The sequence below is a fragment of the Leucopleurus acutus genome (genome assembly GCF_964270905.1).
Source record: "Leucopleurus acutus genome assembly, chromosome: 8".
Taxonomy (NCBI): domain Eukaryota; kingdom Metazoa; phylum Chordata; class Mammalia; order Artiodactyla; family Delphinidae; genus Leucopleurus; species Leucopleurus acutus.
Genome location: NC_139151.1, coordinates 54,810,304 through 54,837,535, shown reverse-complemented (window position 1 = coordinate 54,837,535; position 27,232 = coordinate 54,810,304). Strand labels below are relative to the sequence as shown.

The 27,232-nt window shown below is 37.7% G+C and overlaps 1 protein-coding gene across 4 annotated transcripts in view; it reads right to left on the bottom strand.

The window, feature by feature from the left end:
* The window catches only part of CLNS1A (chloride nucleotide-sensitive channel 1A), a 33,589-nt gene extending 6,357 nt beyond the window's left edge, over window positions 1-27,232 (bottom strand). The window contains exons 1-7 of one of the 4 annotated variants that reach the window (XM_082845625.1): window positions 27,040-27,232; window positions 21,546-21,682; window positions 17,102-17,203; window positions 16,339-16,446; window positions 14,402-14,575; window positions 10,909-10,998; window positions 4,868-8,504 (exon numbers count right to left, since the gene is read on the bottom strand). In XM_082845625.1, the coding sequence (XP_082701751.1) occupies window positions 10,931-10,998; window positions 14,402-14,575; window positions 16,339-16,446; window positions 17,102-17,203; window positions 21,546-21,682; window positions 27,040-27,164 (714 nt within the window). In that variant the 5' untranslated portion in view covers window positions 27,165-27,232 and the 3' untranslated portion in view covers window positions 4,868-8,504; window positions 10,909-10,930. Of the gene's footprint in view, window positions 1-4,867; window positions 8,505-8,555; window positions 10,999-14,401; window positions 14,576-16,338; window positions 16,447-17,101; window positions 17,204-21,545; window positions 21,683-27,039 lie in introns of those variants that run through there. The other 3 variants (XM_082845626.1, XM_082845628.1, XM_082845627.1) reach the window with 3 other exon arrangements.

Sequence of the window (27,232 nt, the reverse complement as noted above, 5' to 3'; positions counted from 1 at the left end):
ACGTTTTCACATCTTTCTCCCCTCAATTACTCTCGTCTCCTTCAGCAGCTTAAATTACACTCTTGCATAGAATCTTAACTCCCTTGTTCCTTTATCTCATCATACTCACATGGCTTAACCACAATTTGATTAAATCCAACTGTCTGCTTATTCCATGCCTGCACCCAAACATGAAATAGAAGAAAAACTGGAGATAGCAGCAGGACAGCTCTTTCAAAGACTTTTGCTGTAAGCAAAGAAAACGTGGGGGAAATTGGGTCAAGAAAGAATTTCCTTTTTTAAGGTGGGAAAGACATCAGCATGTTTACATGCTGAGGAGAATGATGCAGTAGAGAAAATAATGATGTAGGAAAGGGAGGGGAGATTTCCCAGGTCCACAGTTTTTAATTGGCTAGCAAAGATGGAAGCAAGTGCACAACTGAAGGGGCTGGCCTTAGCTAGAAGCACAGACAGATCATTCATAGTAACAGGAGAAAAGGTAAGAATATATGGGCACAAGAAGAGTTGGTTAAGCAGATGTGATGGTGGGAGTCTGAAGAAGTTCTTCAGTTTTCTTCTTCCCATTTTTTCTTGAAGCATTCTAGTCAGCCCTTCAACTCTACCATTCCACTGAAATTCCTGCCAAGGCCATCAATGACTTCCATGCTGTTAAATCAAGTTCTCATACTTCTTACCTATCAGCAGCATTTGATACAATTTATTGCTTTCTCTTCCTGAATCACTTCACTTCCAGAAAATTATTGCCTTCTCAGTTTATTCTTCCTCCTTTCCCCAAACTAAATGATAGAGTTTCCCAGGGCTCAGTCCTCTGAGCTCTTTTCTATTTATACTTACTCCCTTGGTAATTTTATCCAGTCTTGTGGCTTTATGGCAACTATATCCTAATAACTGCCAAATTTCTGTCTCCAGCTTGTACAACTGTCCTGAACTCCAGACTCATATCCATCTGTAAATGTAACTCTATACTTGGTTGTCGAACATATAACTCAAGTTAATACATGCAGCTCTAGTTAATTCAAACTGCATAGTTTACCCATTCTATTGATGGTATTTGTACTTACTCACTATTAAATCAATGCATGTGATAAACATTCTTGTGCATGTCTTCTTGTGTACATGTGTTTTTCTAGGGTAGTAGGCTTTCATACTTTTCATTATGGCCTACTAGCATAGTTTGGTCAAGCCTCCATCTACTTACTCCTGTCCAGATTATTGCAATAACTTCCTGTTTCTATTACCAGAGTGATCCTATTAAAACAATCAAATCATGCAACAGCTCTCTATTTCAGACTTAAAGGCATATATTCTTCGATTTAACTATAACAAACTGTACACAACTGTTGGTGCAAAATATTAATGTGTTGGGAAAAACTGCACATGAACCAATGTGATTTCTGGGTTATACGGACATCACTGCCTTACTCAGCAATCATTTGTGAGCTAGTTCACATTATTTAAAAACACGCTGTAGCAAAACTGTATTAGAATGCTAGGGCTAGAATAACCACACTTTAAAGCATCCTACATAAGGAATAATTCCTAGCTTCTAAAAGCACACAGGATTCCACAACTTCTTGCTTTTAAAAGACACTGTAAACAAAATGAAAAGACAAGTCACAGACTAGGAGAATGGAATCTAGAATATATAAAGGACAGATCAGTAAGAAAAAAATAACTTAAAACTGGGCAAAAAATATGGAAAAGTCAAATGTACAAAGCAGGAAGGTGTTCAATCTCACTAATAATCAGGAACATGGAAATTACAATCCTGATGAAATTCTACTTCCATATTCATCAGGTTGGCAGAAATTCAGGAGTCTGGAAATATCAAAAATTGATGAGGATATAGAGAAGCATTATTCCCTAATGGTGGAACTGTAAATAGCTACAATCGTTTTGGAGAACAGTTTAGCAAAATCTAGCAAACTTTAAGATTTACGTAAGTGGGGCTTCCCTGGTGGCACAGTGGGTTAAGAATCCGCCTGCCAATGCAGGGGACATGGGTTAGAGCCCTGGTCCAGAAGGATCCCACATGCCGCGGAGCAACTAAGCCCGTGCACCACAACTACTGAGCCTGCGCTCTAGAGCCTGCGAGCCACAACTACTGAGTTCATGTGCCACAACTACTGAAGCCCGCGTGCCTAGAGCCCATGCTCCACAACAAGAGAAGCCACTGCAAAGAGAAGCCTGTGCACCGCAACAAAGAATAGCCTCTGCTTGCCACAAGCAAAGAAAGCCTGCACGCAGCAAGAAAGTACCTAATACGGCCAAAATAAATAAATAATTAAAATTTTAAATCTTAAAAAAAGTAAATAAAGTGCTTAAGTAGGAAAAGCAGCAGAAAGATTCAATTAATAAAAGTTAAAAAAAAACATGCAACCCAATACTATATAGTGTTTATAGCATACATATACATTTAGCAAAAATACAAACACATACATAGTTATGATCAATACCAAATCTGGGATGGTGGTTACTTCTGAAGAGGAGGAAGGGGACTGGGATCTGGGGAATACAAAGGGAGCTTCAACTGTATTTGTACAATTTTATTTCTTAGCTGCATGTGAGTATATGGGTATGTGTTACATTAGTATTTTTTTTTTTAACTGAAGTATAGTTGAGTTACAATATTACATTATTTTCAGGTGTATAGCATAGTGACTCAGTAGTTTTGCAGATTTTACTCCATTATAAGTTATTACAAGATAATGACTATAATTTCCTGTGCTACACAATATATCCTTGTTGCCCGTTTACTTTTTACATGATAGTTTGCATCTGTTAATCTCATACCCCTAATTTGTCCCTCCCTCACTTCTCTCTCCCCTTTGGTAACCACAAGTTTGTTTTCTATATCTGTGAGTCTGTTTCTGTTTCGCATATACATTCATTTGTATTATTTTTAGATTCCACATATAAGCGATATCATATAGTATGTCTTTTTCTGACTTATTCCACTAAGCATAATATTCTCTAGGTTAATCTTTTTAATATGCCCAAAATATTTCAGAACACAAATTATTTATAAAGTTAGGTAACGATAACCAACTTTTCCTTTACCTGCAGAGTTTTGCATTTAAACAATGAATAATTGTAAATTTTTTAATTCTTTGAAACTCTAAACTACAATATATAGCCCAGATCCCTATTCCTCAGATAAAAATTACAACCATGCAGGAGATGTGTTAGTTTTCTAGTACCACCATAACAAAGTACCATAAACTAGGTCGTTTAGAATTACAGAAATTTATTCTCAGTTCTGGAGGTCAGAAGTCCAAGCAAGGTGTCAGCAGAGCCATGATCCCTCTTAAAGGCACTAGGGAAGCATCTGTTCCAGACCTCTCTCCTAGCTTCTGGTAGCCTCAGGCATTCCTCTGCTTGTACATGCATCACTACAATCTCCCATCTTCACATGGCTTTCCCTCTGCCATGTCTGTCTCTGTGTCCAAATTCTCCCTTCTGATAGGGACACCAGTAAATATTATATTAGGGCCCATCCTAGTGACTTCATTTTAACTTGGTCACCTCTGTAAAAACCCTATGTCCAAATAAAGTCACATTCTGAGATGCTGGAGGTCACGACTTCAACATATCGTTTTGAGGGGACACAATTCAACCCATGAACACGGGAAAAATACTCATCTCCCTCCTACCCCAGTCCCCTACTTCTCCCCCAAACAACTTTCTTATGCACATGATACGTATAATCCCCATTGTAACCTCCAGCCCCTTTTCTTCTATACAAATATCTGTGTCTTGTTTTTTAATCTAATGTTATCTTGGAGCTTATTCATTATTGGTACATAGTATATAACCTTTTTTTTTTTAACATCTTTATTGGAGTATAATTTCTTTACAATGGTGTGAGTTTCTGCTTTATAACAAAGTGAATCAGTTATACATATACATATGTTCCCATATCTCTTCCCTCTAACCAATTCTTTTTAAGGGATACAGTTTTCCACTGTACAGAGGTACTGTAAATAATTGACCCAGGCTTAACTATAGACATTGAGGTTGTTTTCAGTCTTTTACAAATAAAGTTGCAATTAATATCCTTGCGCTTATGACTTTTCCTAATGTGCAAATTTATCTTTTAGATAAATTCCTTTAAGTGACGTCTCTGGGTCTCTCATGTGCATTTTAAGCTTTGACAAATATCAACAGTATGTCCCTCAGTTTCTATAAAAACCTTTCTTTAATTATATACAACCCCAATTTATAGTTTTTGTTGTTGTTGTTTCTGTTTGTTTGTTTTTTAAGGTTTGGGGATGCAGTAGACAGCTGTAAATTTTTCAAACCAGCATCCAAGCCTCCTTTCTATTTGGGATAATCCACTACTGTGAGAATCTGGGCAGGGGCAGTGCCCTTCCACTACAGAAGCTGAAGGGGCCAGACAGTCCTGTCTTCTGGCAACACACACAGTGCCAACCAGGACCCTGTGGTGACTCAAAGACACAGAAGCAATTCAATCAGTCTAACACCCAGAGGAATCACAACATCTTATGTAAACCAATCCTAGTTCCTAACCTTTTTCTGAGCCTGGTTTATTTCAGCTTTCATGTCCATTTTGTGAGCTACCAGATAGCCTTTTTTTTGCCTTTTTTTTTTTTTTTCTGCTTAAATTAGCCAGATTTGGATATTTACAACCAGAATTTAGGCTGATAATTTTGGTCATACTTTTATGAACATAAATTGCTACACTACTCTCATATCTGCATTACACGCTATGAAGGCTTAGACTGCTATATTTTGGGGTAATACATATTTGCTTTTCTTCATAATTCTGTCAGCTGTTTACTGCTGCTATTAATATGCCTGAGGCAACCACCCCTTTTCTCCTTTTCTAACCTGTTACATGCCTAGAAACTAGATGAGCAAGTCCATTGGACCTGTTTGTAGAGCAAGGGTAGAGACCTGCAGTGAAGGCCTGAAGGGCCTTCGAGAAAAATGCATAATTTTATCACATCTGTTTTAATTGCTCAGTGGAATTTTAAATATCAGCCATCTCAGATGTATTCTAAGAGCTGAGTTAACATTACATTTGTAGCTGCTTCTTTCTGTTATAGAAAGAATTAACTACTATTGGTAATAATTAACATTTATTGCATCATCTTCTAGACACTGTTGTTAGTGATTCATACAATCTTCAAAATAATCCAAAAATAAAATCCTAAGAAGAATTCGTCTGTATACACTTTTATTTATTAGCCTTCTCATCCAAGTTATGTATTTCTATTTTATCTTCTTAAAATGGTGTTAAAAACAACAATTCTAAGTTCACTGCTCTCTCCCCAAAGTTGTCCTGATTTCTCATCTGAAGTTATTAAGTCCCTGACATTAGATATTGATTTTATTTACGTAGATGGGGCAGACAAAGCGAGACGCTAGTGAAAGTATTTTTCAATTTCAGCTTCTTTGTCAAGGGATGGTAATAATTCTATCAGAATCCTCATAAGAGATTTTCTCAGATTTTAATTACTATCTACTAGCCACAGAAGATGGGTACCAGATGAAGATTCACCCATTCTAGAAATACTTTAAAAATATGATTTGTATGACAATTAACTATATAGTGATTCTATCTGAAATCCTGCAGATAAATAAAATTTTATCTAAAATTTCTCTGAACAATGAGTAATCACACTTGTCTTCTAAAAATAAAGGGCTATATACTATGATCATCTGTGCATAATCCCTCATCTTTAACAATACCGGCAAGATCCCAACAAGAGCTCAAAATACACAATCAACATTTAAACAAGCCTATCTGAAAAGTACCAATATCTGACAAAGTGACCTGAGGGAGGCAGAAATCCACTGGGATATTTTAATGAATACATTTTTAAACTACAGAACCTAGATCAGACGACCACTAACCCTAGCTATGGGGCGAGAATGTCTATGTCTTTTCTTAAAATTTCCTCTACACCAAGAAGCAGTAAACAAAACAATTCCAGCAACCCTAAAATTAAGTTCAAATAGAATCAAGAAATGTTGGCTTGCTGATCATTATGAATTTTATTTTTAAAAAGTGTGACCTGATCTTTTCTTCTTTCTCTTATTTTCTCAAAGCTATGGGTACACCTGCCTACTATTACAGAATGTTACAGTTGACTCTTTTTAAGTCATTTAGACTTTGAAAGTCTAGTCCTCTTATTTTACAAAGATGAGGAAGTAGGTCCAGAGAGGTTAAATATCTTGTCTGCCAAGTCAGAACTAGATGCTTGGTCTCCTGCATCTTAGCTGACTGCATTATCCACAATACCAGGCTGACCACAGCAGTGCCTACAGGAAACACAGTGCACAGAATCTCAACATTTTGTTGATATGTTATCAAAGAGCACTTTATGTTTCACTAAAAGTCATGATTACAAGTATGTAAACATGACTTTAAAAAGGAATTCAAATAGAATTGCTAAGATTAGCCCATAAGAATACCCAGACTGCTTACTGAAGAATGGATAAACGTCTAGCATAGAATTATGAGTGCTGCTGAGATTGGCAACAGAGAAATTTGGGAACTTCCTGTGCTGTCTATTGAAATTTTAGCACTGAAAACCCTGCAGTAAAAAGAAAATGTGCTTCCTTTCAGCTGCTGGTAGATGGTAAGGCTGAATGGTATTTGGGAGCACAGGCTTAAAAATCACAGCTCCCTATCTATGTGACCTCAAGCGTTACTTTACCTCTCCCTGTATAACTCAGTTTCCTCATCTCTAAAGTGGGATCATAAAAGCACCTATAACTCATAAGGTGGTTAAGAATATTATATGCATAATGCATGTAAAGAACCCAGAACAGTACAGAGAAGGTCTCAGTAAATTTCAGTTCCCATTTCCAAGCGGCCTTTATCTTTGCTTGTTGTAACAAATTCAGTATTTATAAGAGTCTGGTCAGGAAAAAGAATATTCGTTTTTTTCAGTCTACCATGCAAGATGAGGGAAACCAAGTAAAAGTGCTGAAAAGAACACTGGGCTTAGTGGTGACACACTAGTCACTAATTAGGCAAGTAACTGTGAATAGCTTTCCTAACCTATTTTTAAGGTCATAAAGTCCGAGTATAGGGACTTCCCTGGTGGCGCAGTGGTTGAGAGTCCGCCTGCCGATGCAGGGGACGTGGGTTCGTGCCCCGGTCTGGGAGGATCCCACATGCCGCGGAGTGGCTGGGCCCGTGAGCCATGGCCGCTGAGCCTGCGCGTCCAGATCCTGTGCTCCGCAACAGGAGAGGCCACAACAGTGAGAGGCCTGCGTACCGCCAAAAAAAAAAAAAAAGTCCAAGTATAAACCTGTAATTACAAATCAGCCTGATAACTACCCAGGTGTCTGTGAAAACAGAAAATTGAGAGTTGAAAAGTATGCCCTGAGAAATTACTCCTGATTCAAGTGGAAGCAGAAATCCCTTTGAAATGTGTTATGACCTTGTCCTACTAAACATCTGGCTGAAGCTCTAACTATACATTTTCTTACTTATTTCATGTTCATGTTCTCAACAAAAGTCAAACAAAAATAAGACCAACAAGATTCTCAGTTTTTGCCAACACTAATTTTTTAAGAAATGTTTCTCATTAATGGTTTTAGGCAAGAATGAAAATGGGAGGGAAGTCCAAAAGGGAGGGGATATCTGTATGTGTATGGCCGATTCATTCTGTTATGCAGTGGAGGCTAACACAACATTGTAAAGCAACCATACTCCAAGAAAAACGAATTAAAAAAAAAGGATAAGAGCACAATAATATAGAAAACCTAGATTTATTTGTTAAGCTATTACAAAGACAAAACAATTATCTGAAGTACTTTGAGAACTTCACCCCAATTTCACTTGTTCTTTTACAGAAACTGACCTAAGAGGTTGGGAATGGAAGGATATAACCTAAGAGGTTAAAAGAGAACAGACTGGTGAAACACGGTGAAAGGAGCAAAGGCTAGGCAAAAGCACTTGTGTTAGTGGTAGTATGTGTGGCTGGGCTGTTTCTGAAGAGGCTCCCTAGAGTTAATTAATCTGGGTTCCCAATTAGTAAAAAGAAAAAGACCTTTAACCCTGCGGAGACTGTGCATAGGCCAGGATTTATCTGAGATATCTGTTTTTCTTTTTTTAAGGAGTAAGGGTATTCTTAGGCCCTAAGGTGTATATCTTGTATTCAGCCCCTCTCTTTCCCATGCAGTCTACCTACACCTTCAAGTGCCAGTGCATTTCCACCATGTAGTCCTGCTAGGTTATGAGGATGCATATAGTGAAGGCAGGAATTATAAGCCTACGGAGGGTACACCTAGACACAAAGTTTTGGAGTAAATGATAAACTACAAATACCCTCTTGGTTAAGTTAATTCACCTTTGTTAATAAAGGTCATAGTTTCTTGTGCTGGCGACAACTTGTTGTCTCAGTATAATCTGTCTCAAGAAAGAACTGGTTCAGGTAAGTTTTGGAGAAGGAAAAAGACTTTCATCAATACCCACTCCACAGTGGAAGAGGCACCAAGTTCTCTCCTAAGGTTATGAGCAGAATCTGAAAAACAAAAGGTTTACAGTGTTTATAATAATAATAGCTAATTTATTAAATGCCTAGTCAAGAGTGCCAGGGACTTAGATATATTATATCTCAGTCTTAGCAACAATCCTGCCAGGTATTTACTATCATCCTCATTTTTCGGAAGAGGTAACTGAGAATTAGAGAAGTTATACGCCTGTCCAAAGGCACACAGCTGGTACGTGGTAGAGTTGTGATTCCACTATTCATGTGCCTTCCCCTCCACCCTATCTCATGCATTGAGAAGTCCTAGCTCCATTATCTTGAAATTTTTAATAGTTGCATACACACTCTAATTATTCCTTGTTCACTCCTCAAAAGCAAATGTAATTTTAAATGATTAAAAATTTACAGACATTGTTTGGAATTGAGGTCAATTATCCAGATGAAGAACTTATATAAACTTTATGAATAAAGTATCTCTCTGCTCCAGCTGTAGCACAAAATGAAAGGAAAACAAATCATCAGCTCATTAGAAAGTTTGGGCTATTTTACAGTTATTTCACCATAAAATTGCATTACAAAGAATGCTAAGAATTCTCGCCAGGAAATGCTGTAACATCCCATTTGTGTAACCATTTGTGACATACCGAATAAGTTTCTCAATCTTATTAGTAGAGTAGTTGGTGTTCTCTGAATAGTCTGTTTTCAAGAAGAAATATGTTAAAGCCAGATCAAAAAATCTGTTTTCCAGTTTCAATAAAAGTTACTGAAAAAAATCCACACGCTATAAAGAATGTAATAAATAAGAATCTGAGAAATAAGGGAAGAAGGCTTATATTGGTACTGAAAGATTTCCCATGAAGTAGAATAGTGAAATACTGACATCTGGAACTGTGAGATCTGAAAATTAATGTTAACAGAGCTCCAGCTAAGTGCAGAGGAGACATTGCTGATTTTAGACTATATGGCTACCAATGACAGAAATAAATGTTGTGGAAATAAATATTTAAAGAAAGAGATATTAAATCACAGAACTCTTAAGATTATTTTTTAATAGTTCCACTGGCATCTAAGAGGAAGGCAGAGTTCCATTATCACAATTCATGGTTACTATAAGAAGCGATGTTATTTTCACAGTGGCAATAATCTGGAAGGTAAATGGAACTTGAAAAACAAGGGATCTTACAACCTAATTGGATGACTGACAATGGTATAAAACTCAAGCCAAAAATACATAAATCTTGCCACGTTATTACTATATGCTTTAATAAAACAAAGAACCTGGGTATAAGTACTCAAAGAATGGAAAACAGCTAGTATTCAAGAAAATGCTATAAGGTCAGCAGTAGAAGGACGTTGTAAAGGGGACAGTGGAACAACAATTTAACAATGTAAAAATCTTAACAGTTTTTTTTTTGGGGCCACGTTGTACAGCTTGTGGGATCTTAGTTCCCGGACCAGGGATCAAACCCAGGCCCTCGGCAGTGAAAACACGGAGTCCCAACTGCTGGACTGCCAGGGTATTCCTGATCTTAGTTTTTAAAGGAAGGACTGCTAATTACTAATCCTAGCTCAGTATGATATAAACTAGTTACATGACCTTCAGCTAGTATTTAACATACAGTTGAGATACTCAAACTGACAAAGGACAATTTATTTCTCAGAGTAGCATGTAACAAGTAAACAGTCAGGAACAAACTTCAGGCAAAGCTCATGAGAATGTGTCAGAGGAGAGAAAATTGGCAGTGAACTCATGTCCGTCAAGAAAAGCAGGAATGAAGCAACTTGGGAAGTGACAGCTTTTGGGCAACTGTACGTGGACTTGATATGGTTTGGCAAATCAGCCTTTAACACTGAAGTGCCCAGGACCTTGGTCCTCCATTATACTCAAAACGAGGGAAACTGATACAAGATTATGATTCAAAGCTTAAACTCAGATTGGAATGACTTCTACTTCCTCCCTCAACTGAAAAGTAGTGAGTTGCAGCAAATCTCTGCTTTGTGTTTTTTGATGAGTATGTTAAGGTTTCAAACATCACAAGTGGGAAAAGGTGACTGAGCAGAGCAGGACATGACCTCAGGCTCTGTTGTTCCCACCTGAGCCAACCAGGGATATCTCTGTTTCTGAACAAAGGGTAATATCCTTCTCCTGATTCACTGAAGATGGGTATGTCTTATTCTTCCATGTACTCTCAATGCCTAGCATAGTGCTTAGCACGTAATAAGTGCTCAATAAATGTTAACCCGAATATCACCATGTTGGCAGATCTTGATTTCTTAGGGAAAAAACCTACACGATTTTAAATAATTTCATAAATGAATAACTAACATTTTTCCACAACTGCTAATTTTATGGAGTTCTCCTCAATTATGAAAATAAAAATCAATTATTTCACATGATTTTCATGTTCAGTGACAAGGGAGAAAATAAACTACTCACCCTAAAGCAGCATCAATCATTTTCAGTGATCAACATCTGCATCCTCAAACTGTCCAGCAACTGTTGGTGTAGCATCTACCTCCATCCCATCTGAAGAAAAAATTAACCACTGAGCAACAGTCTACTAAGCACTTCAGATAGGTAAAGATTCAGCTCAAAGTTAGACCAGAAGGAAGCTAGTGCCCCCTGCTTGTAGGAGTTGCAGTTTCTTTCTCTTTTGAAAATTAAAAGTACCAAGGAACAAACTGAGAAAGAAAAATGCCACCTGTGGATTTAGGCCAAGTTAAAATTAGTCTATATATTTAATATTTACTTCGCAATTCTCAACCTGAACACTGAAAGAACACCAGGTAGGGACTTTCAAATGCAGTAAGCATCCATTGTTCTCTCTTCACAGAACAGTGCTAGGTGTTTACTGTGTGACTTTTTTTTATGATATGAAGTCCTATCTTCATAAGCTTACGACATAATTCAGGAGAGAAGACTAAATAAGTAGAGCGAGGTTCTTACATATCTCTTTTTCTTATCTCATTGAAAAAAAAGGAGAGGGGAGGACAAGAAAAAAAAAAGCCCTCTGGAAAGAGTTGCCTAAAGCTGCTTTCTCCACTTCTTCACTTCCCACTCACCCCTCAACTCTTTAGCCCACCACAAACTGGCTTCTGCCTGCAGCCCACTGGCACACCACCACCTTGATATCCAGCAGGGCATGCAAAAACAACACTTATCTAAAATTAACTCATCATCTTTCCACGTAGAAAATGCTTCTCTCTCCAAAGAGTTTTGCAAAAGGATACCTTTTACCTGCCCAACCCAGAAACCCCTACCATGTCTCTAACTTCTGTTGCTTCTCTCTCTTAAATATCTCTCAAATCTGTTGTCTTTTGACACGCACTGCCACTACGTAATTTAGGCCTCTATCTCTTATCTAATTTAAATCATAAAGTACTTAACAGGGTTTCTCTTCTTTCCTCTAGTATTTCCCTCTGCAATTAATTTTTTGTTATCATAGCCAGAGTCATCTTCTGAAACATTAATCAAACTAAAATTCTTCACTGGTTTCCCAATGACCTACGCATAAGTTGAAATTCATTAACACAGCTTTCAAGTTCCTTTAATATACAGCCCAGTTCACTACTCCACCTTTATCTGTTGCTATAATAACTACCCTTCACACTCAGAGTTCCAGACATATGAACTTTCAGTTCCCCAAAGCTAAATGGTCTCTTGGACCTTTGCACATGACTGATCCTTTTACCTGCCTCTCTCCCCAAACTGTATGCAATCCCTCTTCACTTGGTTCATTTTTATTCATCTTTAGATTCTGGCTTAAATGTCACTTACTCCATGAAGTTTGACTCTCTCCCTGACTATCCAAGCTGAGTGACAGGCCCAGTCTCTGATTCCACACTTCCTCAAGTCTCCCCTATATCTCAATGCTGTATCACAATGTACTATAACTACCTAATTAGTTAATTTATTTTTCTCGCCACTAGATTGTCATTGACAGATATAACCGCATCTCTCTTGAGCACTCCTGTATTCTCTGTACCTGGCACTGTAGCTCAACAAACACCTCTTACATAAACAAACACACAAAGCACTGAAATGCCAGCAGTAGAAATTTCACCATGTATATATCTAAACATTATGTTGTATACCTTGAATATATACAATTTTTATTTTAAAAATAACTTAAAAAAAAGAAAATGCACAGGTCAAATAAACAAATAAATGGCAATAGAGTGATATGGGTACCCAGGACTTTAGAAGATAGAGAATGGTACAGGCTGAAGAAGTTTTATATATAGGCAAGTCTCCATACGCTAATGAGGCTTAGGAATACAAGTCCAAAAATCTCACTTTAGCAACAAGTGTTTGTGACCTTAAAACCACTTGCTACAAAGCATCAAATAAGGAATTTTACAATTAAAAACAACAAAGAAACTTCAGTGATGAAAGATTTTTCACTGTCCAAGGGTACTCTTCAGTTAATCATTATAATAAAAAAATATCTTGAATTCTTTCAGCTAAGAGTTTGGCAGAGCACTAGAAATCACCTGAGCCATCTCACCCTAAAGCCTGTGTTAGAGGCTCACCACCTAGGGCTTAAAATGGAGAGGAGACATAAGGAAAAAGTGTGACCCAAAGCCTAAGTTTTTCCAAATTAAATATCCCAGAACTTCAGGACCCCCAGGTCAGAATGCTATGTGCATGGAGATACTGATCACAACATTATGAGAGAAACTTAAATGTACCAATAAAAGAAAAACTGTGGTAACCCTCTTTAAGAACATTCTCCATCACTAAAAATTAGAAGTATTAAGATTCTGCAGCAACATAAAATACTGAAATGAATATATATAAGATGTAAGAAATGCTCACAACAGTGCCTGGCATATTGTTTTTGCATATTAGTTCATTTAATCCTCTTACCACTTACTAGCTATTGCCCTCAATCAAGTTATGTGACCTTTCTGTGCCTCAGTTTCTTCATCTGTAAAATGGGGATCATAACAGCATCTACCAGACGGTTCTTGGAAGGATTCAATGAGCAAATACATATAATGTGCTTAAATCAGGACCTGGCAAATAAGAGCACTATCTAAATGTTTTATTGAGGGTAGCAGGAACAAGACTGGAGACAAGTAGGGCAGAGACACAGCTGTCTCTTCAGAGTCAGAGAGAAGAGTTTGAACTTCATATGGTGAGTATCAGACAATCACTGAGGGGACATCCTTATACAGGGAGGACACAGAGTGTTCTCAGAAGATTAATATGGCACAGTGAGCTGGAGGAAGGAATGACTGAGGCAAAAAATTTACTATTGTAAATCCAGTGTGAGAAGAAAAGGGGCTAGGTTTAAAGGATAGCAGTAATTATAGCAAAGAGATCTGAAAAGTCATTTAAAGGAAAAATCCATAGAATTCAGTATTGGACTGGATAAGGGAAAAAATGGTAAAGGCTGAGTCAAAAGAAATACGTTAAGATTCTAACTGAAACAGGACACTTAGAAAAGGGAACCAGTCTAATAGGTAAAATATTTACAAAGCGGCTTACAAATATGAGACAAATGAAACAGTTAAAGCCACTTGTGTAAGGTTCAAATGTCTGTCACTAAAAGAAATCCCAAGTTTCTTGAATGCTGTCTAGCCCTCTTAATCAACTGACTAGTTTTGCCCATAATCATGCAGGAATTCATTTAAAAAATTAAAATGGCAGCATCAATGTGTGCCTGCACATACACTTACATAGCAAGCAAACAAAAAGACTGGAAAGATATGCAGCAGGAAAGTAACAGATGTCTCTCAATTAGAATTCTACTTGATTTTTCATTTCTTCTTTGCCTGTGCCCATTAAAAATTTTTTGACTATGAACATAGACTGTCTTTGTAGTTAGGGAAAAAAGTTAAAAAAAAATTTTACATAGAATTCCCATTCTATGTAATTCTACGTTTGTTTCCTACACTATAAAGAGTTAATTCTGTGTACTCACCTTCATAATCTCTTACTGAATCTTCTGTCCGGACTCCAGCCATGTTATACTGGCTGCTCACAGACTGAGAAAGCATTCCTTCTAATCTCTCCAGTGTGGCTTGGCCTTCTGCTGTTAAATGGGATAATCCTTCTTCATAGGTATAAAATGTAGGGATGTCCCCCTGCCCTTGTTCTAAATAAATAAAAAGCTTTTAAGCTACTAAAAAACAATTAGAAAAAAAAAAAGATAATCAATAATGCACTTACTGAAGGTAAGCTAAAATGAGAAAAGGCTTCCAGGAAAACACTCAACATTCATTTAACATACATATATCAGCCATCTGTTGAAGACAGAGATACAAAGAAAATGTCTCTACTCTCTAGGATGAGAAGGGATTCCAAGACATAACAAGCCAGTAAACAGCAATTCCCAAAGAATCAAATGTCCAGAGACTAGAAGGAAAAGAGGGTGTTCCTAAAGTTAGGGAGTCTTGTATTATCCCAAGGTGGGAATTTTACATGTGAGTATTTTTTACTGATAAAAATACATGCTCCTTTTAAAAAATCAGAAATTCTGAGGACTTCCCTGGTGGTCCAGTGGTTAAGAATCCATCTTGCAATGCAGAGGACGCTGGTTCGATCCCTGGTCAGGGAACTAAGATCCCATATACCGCGGGGTAACTAAGTCCATGCACTGCAACTACTGAGCCTGCACCCCACAACTAGAGAGCCCGCATGCCTCAATTAGAGAGCTCGTGCACTGCAACTAATGAGTCAGTGCACTCTGGAGCCCGTGTGCCACAACAAGAGAGAAGCCCATGCGCCACAACTAGAGAAAAGCCCACACACCACAATGAAGAGCCCGCACACCACAACTAAGACCCAACGCAGCCAAAAATTTATTAATTAATTTTTAAAAAATCAGAAATTCTGGAAAGTACAGGATTAAAAAAATTAAATTGGGACTTCCCTGGTGGCGCAGTGGTTAAGAATCCGCCTGCTAACGCAGGGGACACGGGTTTGAGCCCTGGTCCGGGAAGATCCCACATGCCGCCGAGCAACTAAGCCTGTGTGCCACAACTACTGAGCCTGTGCTCTAGAGCCCATGAGCCACAACTACCGAGCCCGCATGCCTAGAGCCGGTGCTCCGCAACAGGAGAAGCCACTGCAATGAGAAGCCCGCACACCCCAACGAAGAGTAGCCCCCATTCGCCACAACTAGAGAAAGCCCACGTGCAGCAACGAAGACCCGATGCAGCCAAAATAAATAAATTTATTTAAAAATTTTTTTTAATTACCCCAAAATCTCAGCAAAGATGAGAATGTATTTAGATATATAAAGGGAAATCCCAGAAATGAGTGTTCTCAGGCCAGGAAGTGGTATATATGGAGGAAAAGGCTTCAGAGAGCCAAACTTGTATACATGAGACTAGTGGGAAAAAGAAAAGAGAACAGCAGGCACCTCAAGTAACAAGACTCTACACCAAGCTAGTGACTGCACTATGCTCTGGGGAGGTAAAGGGAGATATTCTTAGATCAATCAAGTATGGTTGTGGGAAAAAGAAATTACTTTGGCAATGAGGTGTTAGATGGAATATGTTAAAGATGTAGATGATACAGGTTCCAAGCAATGGAGAGAGAAGGTTTGTTTTCTGAGAGCAACTTCATCAACTTAAAAGACTCTCCTGACTACCCACTATCCTATCATTTTCCTTCCTTCCATTTATCTCTATCCACTTTCTCCCCTGAGTAATCTCTTATTTTTTGCTCTCAAGCCTCGGAAGCCCATGAAATTTTCTAATTTGGCTGAGACATGAATTGTGCCATTTGCTTTTATTAAAAACCAAGCTATATGGATACTTAGAGATATAAAGAACTATAATCCCATATCCTATACAAATAGATGCTTAAAATGAAACACATACACAAACACTTTAAAAAATCCACTTCACTAACCATGTGCTTCCACATCATATTCTTCTCCATCGTAATCATCTGAATCTTCATCCTCAGGATCTGGATGCAAAGCCTGGCATTCACACATTGCAGTGAACATGGCCTCCACTGAACAAGTAAATTAAAAATTCCTAATTAATTTTTTTCTGACCAATGTACAATAAAAATTTAATAAAATAACCATCAGGGCAAATAAATTTAATGAGTAGACAAGAGGTATACTAGGGTCACAACATTTACAAAACCTGCCAAATTCCGAGGAGAATCAATCTTGAAAAGTGCTTGATAGCAATGGACACGCCACAAAATAATAAGAGTTCATTTCAAAACATTATTGACATTCCTTCATGCCTGGCTGGATTTTTCTAAAAAAAAGTGTCAGTGTCCTGGTCAGACCACTGGCCTCAGGGTGAAGCCCCTCAGCTGGCAGGGCTCTTTCCAGCTATCCTGGCATCTTCCACTTTAGAAATGCCATGAGTCCTCTGTCCTCTTTCCAGTGAGATTCACAGTCAACAGCATCAAGTCCATAAAAATAACATATTCCTCCACTCACAAAACATACCAGGCAACACGGCATCTACTGTACTATCACTTCATTCACAATCTTTATATTAATAGTTATCTGGTCCTCAGTGATATTACAGATGCTAAAATGAAGAAAAAGCAACAGAAGAGAGGTAATGAGGGTGAAGGTAAGTGTGTGGGGGGAGGGATGAGGGAATGCTTCGTACTTAAAGGGAAAAGAACTCCACAGAGTACTCACAGGCTGATCTGTCACTAGGCACAAATCTAAATTCAGCAATAGGTTCAATATCATCATCACTGTCTTCCTCTTCTTCATCAGCAACAGATTCTTTTGATTCTTCTAGAAAGGGAATAAAAAATAGCTTTTTAATGATGTTTATTTGTTTTCAAAAATAGAAGCCTAAATTAAAGGATGCTTACTGATATATCTAAATACTGCAATTTTTTACTTCAAATTATAAGAACATTGTTATTTTAGAGCTAAAAAAGACTCTGGATAGTCTCTCTGGTCTAGTCACACTGTACTTTGAGTCCTAGGGATTCCAAGCCCCAACGTCATGGTGGGGGTGAGGAAACCTGTACAGTCAGGCCTCTATCAAGTAGAGTTCTATTGTCATGTCTGTTTCTTTCACCTTGAAACAAGGGGTTCAGCAGCAGTTTGTAAACCACTGATGTGATTCATCACCAACAATTCACAGATGAGAAAACTAAGGCCCATGAAAGTTAGCTGACCCAAAAGATAAATTAACAAAGTCTGTTGGCAAGAAAAAAATACAAATGTTCAATAAAGAGAACTAGCACATGCTGCTGGTGGAAGTAGAAATTGCTAAAACCATTCCAGACATGTGTTTATCCTACTACCCAGAAATTCCTCATTTAAGTACATATTATGTACACAAGGAGTTTGTATGTGAATGTTTACTGAACTACTATATGTACTATAGAAAACATAAAAAGTAAATGTTAATTAAAAAAAGGAAATAGATGTATTGTAACCTGGTCATACTATGTTTGAGAGATAGCAGCTGAAAATGACTAAATGTGATTTATATGTACCAAAATGAAGACATTTTAAAATATAAGTGAGTGAAAGAGCTCGTTGCAGAATATATATAATACCACTTACATTAAAATTTTAAACACAAAAGAGAACCATTATAGTGCTTATGGGTATATACATATTCAGTAAAAATCTAAAAGCATAGACAAGAAGGACATACACCATCTTTAAGATGAACTCTGGAGACAGAGTTAGGAACGAAATGGGGAGGGATACAAAAAAGATTTCAGTAGTATTAATATAGTTTATTTCTTTTAGACTAGAATAATTATGAAAAATGTTAGAATTTACACTGGACATTAAATAATGGAAATTTTTTATTATTCTGTACTTTTCAATGTTTGAATTAGTTCATAATAATAATTTTTTTAAAAATGGTCAATAAAACACTTAAAAAGACCCCCAAACCACCAAAACATGTTCAACCAATCATCTTAAAAATGTAACTTTTGGGGCTTCCCTGGTGGCGCAGTGGTTAGGAGTCCACCTAACGATGCAGGGGACACGGGTTCGTGCCCTGGTCTGGGAAGATCCCACATGTCGCAGAGCGGCTGGGCCCGTGAGCCATGGCCGCTAAGCCTGCATGTCCGGAGCCTGTGCTCCGCAACGGGAGAGGCCACAACAGTGAGAGGCCCGCGTACCGCAAAAAAAAAAAAAAAAAAATATATATATATATATATACACACACACATATATATATAAAACTTTTGTTTAGCATATTACAGTTACCATTTTGAAAAAATGTTAATTCTCCATATAGATGAAGATAAGGTAGAGAGGTATTGAAAGTATAAACTTTCTGGAAAGCAACTTGACAATATATGTTAAGAGCTTTAAAAATATTTACTTTTAATGCAGCAATTCTACTCATAGAAATCAATAATAAGGGGGTATCCACTAAATTTTTTTTACCTTTGTTAAGTCATACAAGTTCACTGCAGAATAATGAAAAAATACAGATAAGCAAAAAAGGAAAAAAATTTCAGTGGCCACTGTTAGCAGTTTTAAATAGCAGATTTAATAGGACGTTTTCTGTCCTGTTTCTAATGTTATTAAATTGTCAAATATAATAGAAGTGTCTTCTGTAAAAAGTAAAATACAAAAATATTGCAGAGTTCCAAACAATTCTAAGGAGTTGAATACATTATGGTACTACCAAACTTTTTCAATGCATTTAAAAAAACAGAATAGTATCATACTGTAATTATTATTCTATAACTGAATGGATATCACTTTTCAAATTATAAAAGTAACTCAGACCCAGCAATCCCACTCCTGGGCATATACCCAGAGAAAGCCATAACACAAAGAGATACATGCACCCCAGTGTTCACTGCAGCACTATTTACAATAGCCAGGACACAGAAGCAACCTAAATGTCCATCAACAGACGAATGGATAAAGAAGATGTGGTACATATATACAATGGAATATTACTCAGCCATAAAAAGGAACAAAATAGTGCCATTTGCAGAGACATGGATAGACCTAGAGACTGTCATACAGAGTGAAATAAGTCAGAAAGAGAAAAACAAATATCGTATAATATCGCTTGTATGTGGAATCTAGAAAAATGGTACAGATGAACTTATTTGCAAAGCAGAAATAGAGACAGATGTAAAAAACAACCTTACAGATACCAAGGGCGGAGGGGGAGCAGGATGAACTGGGAGATTGGGATTGACATATATACACTACGATATATAAAATAGATAACTAATGAGAACCTACTGTATAGCACAGGGAACTGTACCCAGTGCTCTGTGGTGACCTAAATGGGAAGGAAATCTAAAAAAGAGGGGATATATGTATATATATAACTGATTCACTTTGCTGTTACAGCAGAAACTACACATTTTAAAGCAACTATACTCTAATAAAAATTAAAAAAAAAAAAGTAATTCATGCTGGTATAAATATAAGTAAAAGAGTCAAGACGGATTCAAAGGAAAAAGTCCCTACCCTCTAGTCCTCTCCCTAGAAATAACTACTATTAATTAATACCTTCTTTTATATCTGCAGGAATCTATCTTAAGGCAGTAAACAGAAATGTAATATAGCATTTCTATAATTAGGAAAAGAAAATACTACCATGACAAACACTCATCATCTCATGCTAGATCATAGTAGTGTGTGCCATACTGTCTCCTTAAAACTTTCTAAATTTTCAGAAATGGGAATGTATTTTTAGTCATTTTAAAAATAATCTAATGTTCTCAACAATAAGCCGATGGTCCACTTTAGAGGTTAATGGAGGTAAGCCAAAGAGGAAAAAAAAGTCTGAATCAGGACGAGAGGAACAAAGGCTGGGAAAATAGGATCCACACCTGTATAACAATATAAATGTTCATCTTATATCTGAAACCCTATTAAAATCTCAAACTGAAGGAGCAATAGCTCAATAGGCAAATTCATGGGATTGTCTCTTATGTGCTATTTCAAAGAAAAGCAACCCACTATTTTAAAAGAAAAAGTTTACTAAAGATGTGACAATTGTCTTTGCAACCCCTAAGTTCATTTCTACAAAAGATGAACATATTAAACTAACACAATATACTATATAAACTTCTTATTTAGTTATACTTACAAAATTCAAGCACAAGATTCTATTTCGTGCCTAACCTGTTTCTCATTCAGAATTCTTACAACTTATTGTGGACAGCCTAAAAAAATGGATTTTTAAAATCTTTCTTGCTTCTTCTTTCATCAACTACACTAGATTTTTATGAATCTTTGTATTTTATCCAAGACTTGGGAATCCTGTACCCTAGGGTTTCTCAACCTTGGCACTACTGACATTAGGACTGGTTAATTTTTTGTTGTGGGAGCCTGTCCTATGTGCACTGTAGGATGCTTAGTACCATTCCTGGCCTCTAACTAGATGCCAGTAGCACTCCTCTCCACCTCTAGTCATGACAATCAAAATGTCATTGCCAAAATGGGGGGAGGGCAACATGTCCACCACTGAGAACCATTTCTGTAACAAAACAAAATATGTTCTATCCTAAACTCTTAGAAGCAAAGTACACTGATCCAAGCCTCTAAGGGTGCCAAATATAAATGTCTTTACAAAGAGAAAGAATGAACAGTTAAACTCAAGAGGAAAAACTAGAAATACAAACGCACAATAGCTAAATAATTCTAAGTGCAAGTATATGGAAAATACAAGGCAGTGCCCATGGGCTTCCCTGGTGGCACAGTGGATAAGAATCTGCCTGCCAACGCAGGGGACATGGGTATGATCCCTGGTCCGGGAAGATCCACATGCCACGGAACAACTAAGCCCGTGTGCCACAACTACTGGGCCTGCGCACCTAGAGCCCGTGCTCCGCAACAAGAGAAGCCACTGCAATGAGAAGCCCGTGCACCACAGCAAAGAGTAGGCCCCGCTAGCCGCAACTAGAGGAAGCCCATGTGCAGCAACAAAGGCCCAACACAGTCAAAAATAAATAAATAAATATATTTTTTTAAAAAGGCCAAACTATTTTACTGTGCTGAAATTTTAAGAAAGTATTATCCAAAATAAGTCAATAGATTATTACATTGATTATGATCAGAGACTGCTTTTTGAAATATAATATACTACCAAAGGAAGCTCAAGGTTAAATAGTACCATACATACCTCCAAATTTGGCATTCACCATAACATACAAATGCTCTCGTGGATAGGCATTTAGGTCCCTGGACACCGCATGCAAACTAATGGTGGGGTATTCCAGTGAGAATCCTAATCCGGAGCCATCTAACCAAGACAGGCGGCTGAAAAACATGTTTTAAGTAGATTATTTTCAGAACTTAAATCCTAATTTAACGTCCTAACGTTTATAAAAGTTCAGCTTGGACACTTTTATACATGTGAATAAATTCAAGCATACTGTTTAGAAATATTCCTAAAATAAGAAAATTCAACAGCAGGAATTGAATTTCTTTAAGACCAATTCTGTTATTTTCCTCTACTCAAACAGATTTGAAATGCAGTTTTTCTTAAGTCACAGAAAAGTGACTGTGTGTTTCTATGCCTTTTTATGCTTGTTCGTATTTGGAATGTCTTCAGGCACCTTTTTTGCTTTTGCAAATCCTCTTCATCTGAATAAGTGTCAGCCTCTCCAAGAGCCCTCCCTACAATTATTCCAGTCCATAATGATCTCTTCTTTTTCTAAACTGTACTTATGCTCAGTAATATACTATTGAGCACCTAACTCTGTGGTAAAGAACCTTATATGTACCCTGACAGAACGTGAGCTACTCGACAAAACTTGTCATATTCCTTTATTTAACATTCTTCAAAACCACTACCATAGTGCTTAGCATGTAAGTATGCAATAAATACCTAGGAATCACTAATTTCTTCACTAATCCTACATTAAATGATATACACATGAAATGGCTGTAATCATACCACAAGCTGGAAAATAATCATCACATTGAAAGGCAGACTTTATGAAGCCTTTCATTTATTCTGCAGCTTTAACAGAAAACCACAAATAAGCAACATCTAGTTTTCCCTCAAAAGTGGTCTAATGCAAATATTTCATTGGTATAACAAAGGAAATATATCAAGAAAATCTGTACGTTGAGTTTTGAGCAAGGACTGGCTAATTTTTTGGTAATACTTCACCACTTAGCAGGAAAAAAAGTAGGAAAAAGATGCTTAAGAAACCACAAAAAAAATGTTAATGCAATATAGTGGTTGCACAGGGCTGGAGGAAAATAGAAAGTGACTGCTAATGGGTGTCAGTTTTTGCAGGGGGAATGAAAATATTCTAAAATTGATTGTATTGGAAATTCCCCGGTGGTCCAGTGGTTAGGACTCATCACTTTCACTGCCAGGGCCCGGTTCAATCCCTGGTCGGGGAACTAAGATCCCACAAGCTGCGTGGCGTTGCCAAAAAAAATAAATTAATTAAAAATTAAAAATAAATAAAATTGTGTTGATGGCTGCACAACTCTGTAAATAGATTAAAAAACATTTAATTGTATACTTCAAATACATGGATTGCATGCTACGTAAATTATCTCAATGCAGCTTTTCTTTTAAAAAGAGGTTAACGCAATAAAACCCCCATATCGTTCTATTTTCTATACAACTCTAACAAGCCTGGTGGTCTTATTTCTAATGAAGCAAAAACAAATACAATAGTAGAACCTAGGACTCCCTTGTGCAGGAACAATGACAGTACAGCAGTTTGAGAGCATTCATATCCGATATAAGGCAAGGTTGAACTTTATACCTTAGTCCCTAAAGGAAATCAATGTCTAATAGCACAAGTGTGTAACACTTGACCCTCACTTATCAAAAGCAAAGGCAGAATTAGATTGTGGTAAAATTGTACAACTCTGTAAATACATTAAAACATAAGGAACTGTACACTAAAAAAAGGAAAAGCGAAAAAATATGCACTGTCATTTAGAAAGATTTCCATTCAACATGCTTATTAAAAAAAGAGAAAAAGAAAACCTGGGAAGCTTAAAGTGATAAATCTTGAGATGCTTAAAGTTGGTAAAAGCTCTACAAATGATTTTGCAGAATGACTCATCCCATTGGGTCCAAAGAAATAGATTTTATTATTGTAATTGGATTGTGTGTGTTCTATGGGCCTTTCCTCCACTGTTTTCCTCTTAATGTGGAGAAGAAATAGTGCTTATGTATCACAGAAATATTGCCAGTCCCTTACTAAAACTGTATTACTTTAAGCAAATAAACTCCTTTTTCTCAGCTCAATAACCCCCTGGCATTATCACAAGTCAGAAAGGAGTATTCCAAATTTCGGTGTCCAAAATGATTTGAAATACCAAAGCCACAAAACTTTCTTTAGTGACTCAATTAGGAGATGGAAAAACTGAAATATAAGCATAGATTCAGTGCCTATAAATTATGGCTTTCACTTTAAAAAGCACATAATAATTACTCTGTAGTTCCTTACTGCTGGCAGAACACAAATGCTACCTCACCACAGCATTTCCTATGGAGCTCTCATAACCTTATACAGGAACATGGATTATGTACTCTACAGAAGAAAGTTTCAGTTAAAAGCAACGTTCACTCTGATTACTAAGTTTTCATTTTTATTCATTCTCTTTTCATATATTCTAGAAGAAAAGCCCTCCAAACCAAAATATCTAACTATACCCAGTCCCAAAGAAACCATGAGTCACATAAGGGAAAATCAAGAATTAGGAAGCCAGTACTGGTGGCGCAGTGGTTGGGAGTCCGCCTGCCGATGCAGGGGACACAGGTTCGTGCCCTGGTCTGGGAGGATCCCACATGCCGCGGAGCGGCTGGGCCCATGAGCCATGGCCGCTGAGCCTGCGCGTCCGGAGCCTGTGCTCCGCAACGAGAGAGGCCACAGCAGTGAGAGGCCTGCGTACCGCCAAAAAAAAAAAAAAAAAATGAATTAGGAAGCCAGTAAAGGTGCAGAGGAATGTTTTGCTAACCTCCAATGCTTTGCAGAAGAATATCACTGTACTTTATTCCTGGCATGGGGAGAAAAACAGGACAGAAAGGTAAGAGAGGTCTTGAATTTGGACTGGCTTAATTATTTGGTTTTAAATTAATTTTGGAATAAGATATAAAAAGAGCATAATTTATAAGTTTAAGATACCTATTTTTAATTTAATTAAATATTTTATTTCACTTGTTTCAAATGATCTATTTTGAATGATTCATGCCTCTGTTCCCTTATTTGGAAAAAAGTCAACTTTCTATGAAAACTAAGCTTTGAAAATAAGCCCAAGAGTTCTAAATCTCTCAATACACATCTGAAAAACTACCTAAAACCAAATCAGATCCTGTTCCTCTTTGCCTAAAATCCTAAAATAGTTTCCCCAAAACCTTTGGGCTATAAGCTAAGCTCATAAACATGACTCCCTCCTTCTCCAGCTTTATTATGTTTCCACTCTTTCTCCCTCGGTCCCTCAGATGAAGAACTGCTGAACTGTGTGTGTGCATGTGTGCACACAGATATATACCCTGGCACACACAATACTGTTTCTCACCATTCCCTCTGAACATCCTGTTTCTTCTAATTAGAATGTTTCCTCTTAGCCCCACCTCATTCCCCTGACTGTTAATCCTCATTTGTCACATCCTCTAGGAAGCCTTCCCAGTTTGTTGAGATCTTGAGTCTATCAAGATTTGGAAATGCTAGGTGGGAAAGAACAAAAAGGGAAAGAGACCAAGGAGGTAACGCTAACAATCAGTAGAGGGATGAACAACAGTGTCCAAGGTACTGGTAATATTCTATTCTTAACCTGGAGGTGTTATGCAGGTGTTAGTTTAATTATAATTCCTTAAACCATATATTTATAATTTATATTCTTTTTGTATGTATATTTTATAAAAATAATTTCTTAAAGAAAAAGATTTGTTAGTGAAAGGTTGAAATAAGTAAATTTTTTAAACAGATAAGAGCTAAAAAGGAGTTTGTACTTCCTCAGTGTGATAACTGTATTGTGGTTATACAAGAGAATGTCCTTATACTTAGATTTTTGCTCAAGTATTTACATGTGAAGTGATGACGTGTGTGCAACTCTCAAAAAGCTCAGAAAAAAAAGAGAAAGAGGTAAATGTGGCAAAATGTTAACAACTGATGGATCTTTGCAAAGGAGCCATGGGTATTAATTAACAACGCTTGCAACTTTTCTTTAGGTTTGAAAATTTTCCAAATGGAAAGACAAGTATAGGACCTTCCCAAAACAGGATTTATATTATAGAAGAGCGAATACACAGAGAAGCCATGGAGAAAAAGGGGATTGAGTAGGGGCTAGGAACATATCTGTGTTCCACTTTCCACCCCTTAAAAGAAATTGCTCTTCCAAGATCACTGAAAGTCTCCTTGTCAATACCCAATAGATGCTTTCCAGATATGATTTTATTTGACTGCTCCTCTCACTTTTCTCAAGTCTATTCTTCTATAACCTACCTCTTAGTGTAGATGTGTCCCCAGGGTTCTACCCTTGGTCCTCTTCTCTTCTTGGGTATCTAATCTATCCATCTTTAACACCACTCTCCCAAGAAACATGCTCATATGTGCAACTAATCCACACATATACAGACCAAACTCATTCCCCAAACTTGCTTTTCCTCCCATCCATATTTCCTATCTCAGTGACTGGCCAAAAGCGTAAGCTTTGCTCAGTGACTAGATTTCCTTCTAAACCAAGGGTTCTTTACATCTTTTTGTGCCCTCTGTGGTAGTCAGAATTTTGGCCCCCATGACTCCAATTTCCCCTGGTGTCAAACCTGTGAATGTGTTATGTTACAAGGCAAAAGGGACTTTGTGTATGTAATTCAGGTTACTAATCAGTTGACAATAAAATAGAGAGATTATCCTGGATTATCTGTGTGGGTCCAATATAATCATGTGACCTCTTAGAAGCAGAGAATTTTCTCTGGATGTAGATAAAACTGATGCAGAAGTCAGAGAGATGTGAAGGACAGAAGGATTCAATGTGTCACTGTTGGCCTGAAGATGAATGGAACCGTGTATCATGGAAATGGGAACCTCTATTCTACAATCTCAACATTTAAGACAAGTCTATCTGACTGTGAAAGTACAAAGTGCCCCAGGTACCCAAATAAAAGGGCAATTCCTTCTAGGAATGAAAATGAGAGTCAGGTCCCTCTGGATATAACCCCAACCTGCGTGGCGTTGAAGGTGTTCCTCTCCCCACCCATACCTACAGAAGAAAACCTACACTCCTTAACCAAATTTTAAAAATACTGCACAATCTGCTCTAAACCTACATATCCTGCTCAGGGTAACACCTCCTGCTCCTGTTCATCGAGAAGGCAGGCACACTGATGACTCTAACTCAGGGCCTGGAAACTCAAAACCTTAAAATGAGATCTTGAATAAAGAGCAACACCCCACCAGACCTCCGGTAAACAGGCGGGTAAAAAGCATAATGAATGAGGAGAAAAAAAGGCTCCGAACAAACGACACTGGAACAGTCAAATCTTACCCCCAGCAGATGCACCCCCAAGGGAACGCGGAGCACGCGCTCCCCCGCCCCGCAGCCCCAGAGGTCTTGGTGTCGCCCCGCTCCTCCGCACCGCCCGCGCCCTGGGGGAAGGAGGTGCGCAGGAAGCCAGCACTGGGGACCAGAGAACCTACCTCTCAGCGATATAAAGGGTGCCGGTGCCGAAGCTTTTCCCGTTTAGCACGGCCTCGGTATCTGGCTGCTGCTGCCGGAGCCCCTCAGCCGACCCAGGCGGCGGGAAACTTTTGAGAAAGCTCATTGCAACAAGGAGCGCAGAGAAACCAGTCAGCAGCGAGCTAAAGAACAGCACTCTAGCCTCGCCGCGTC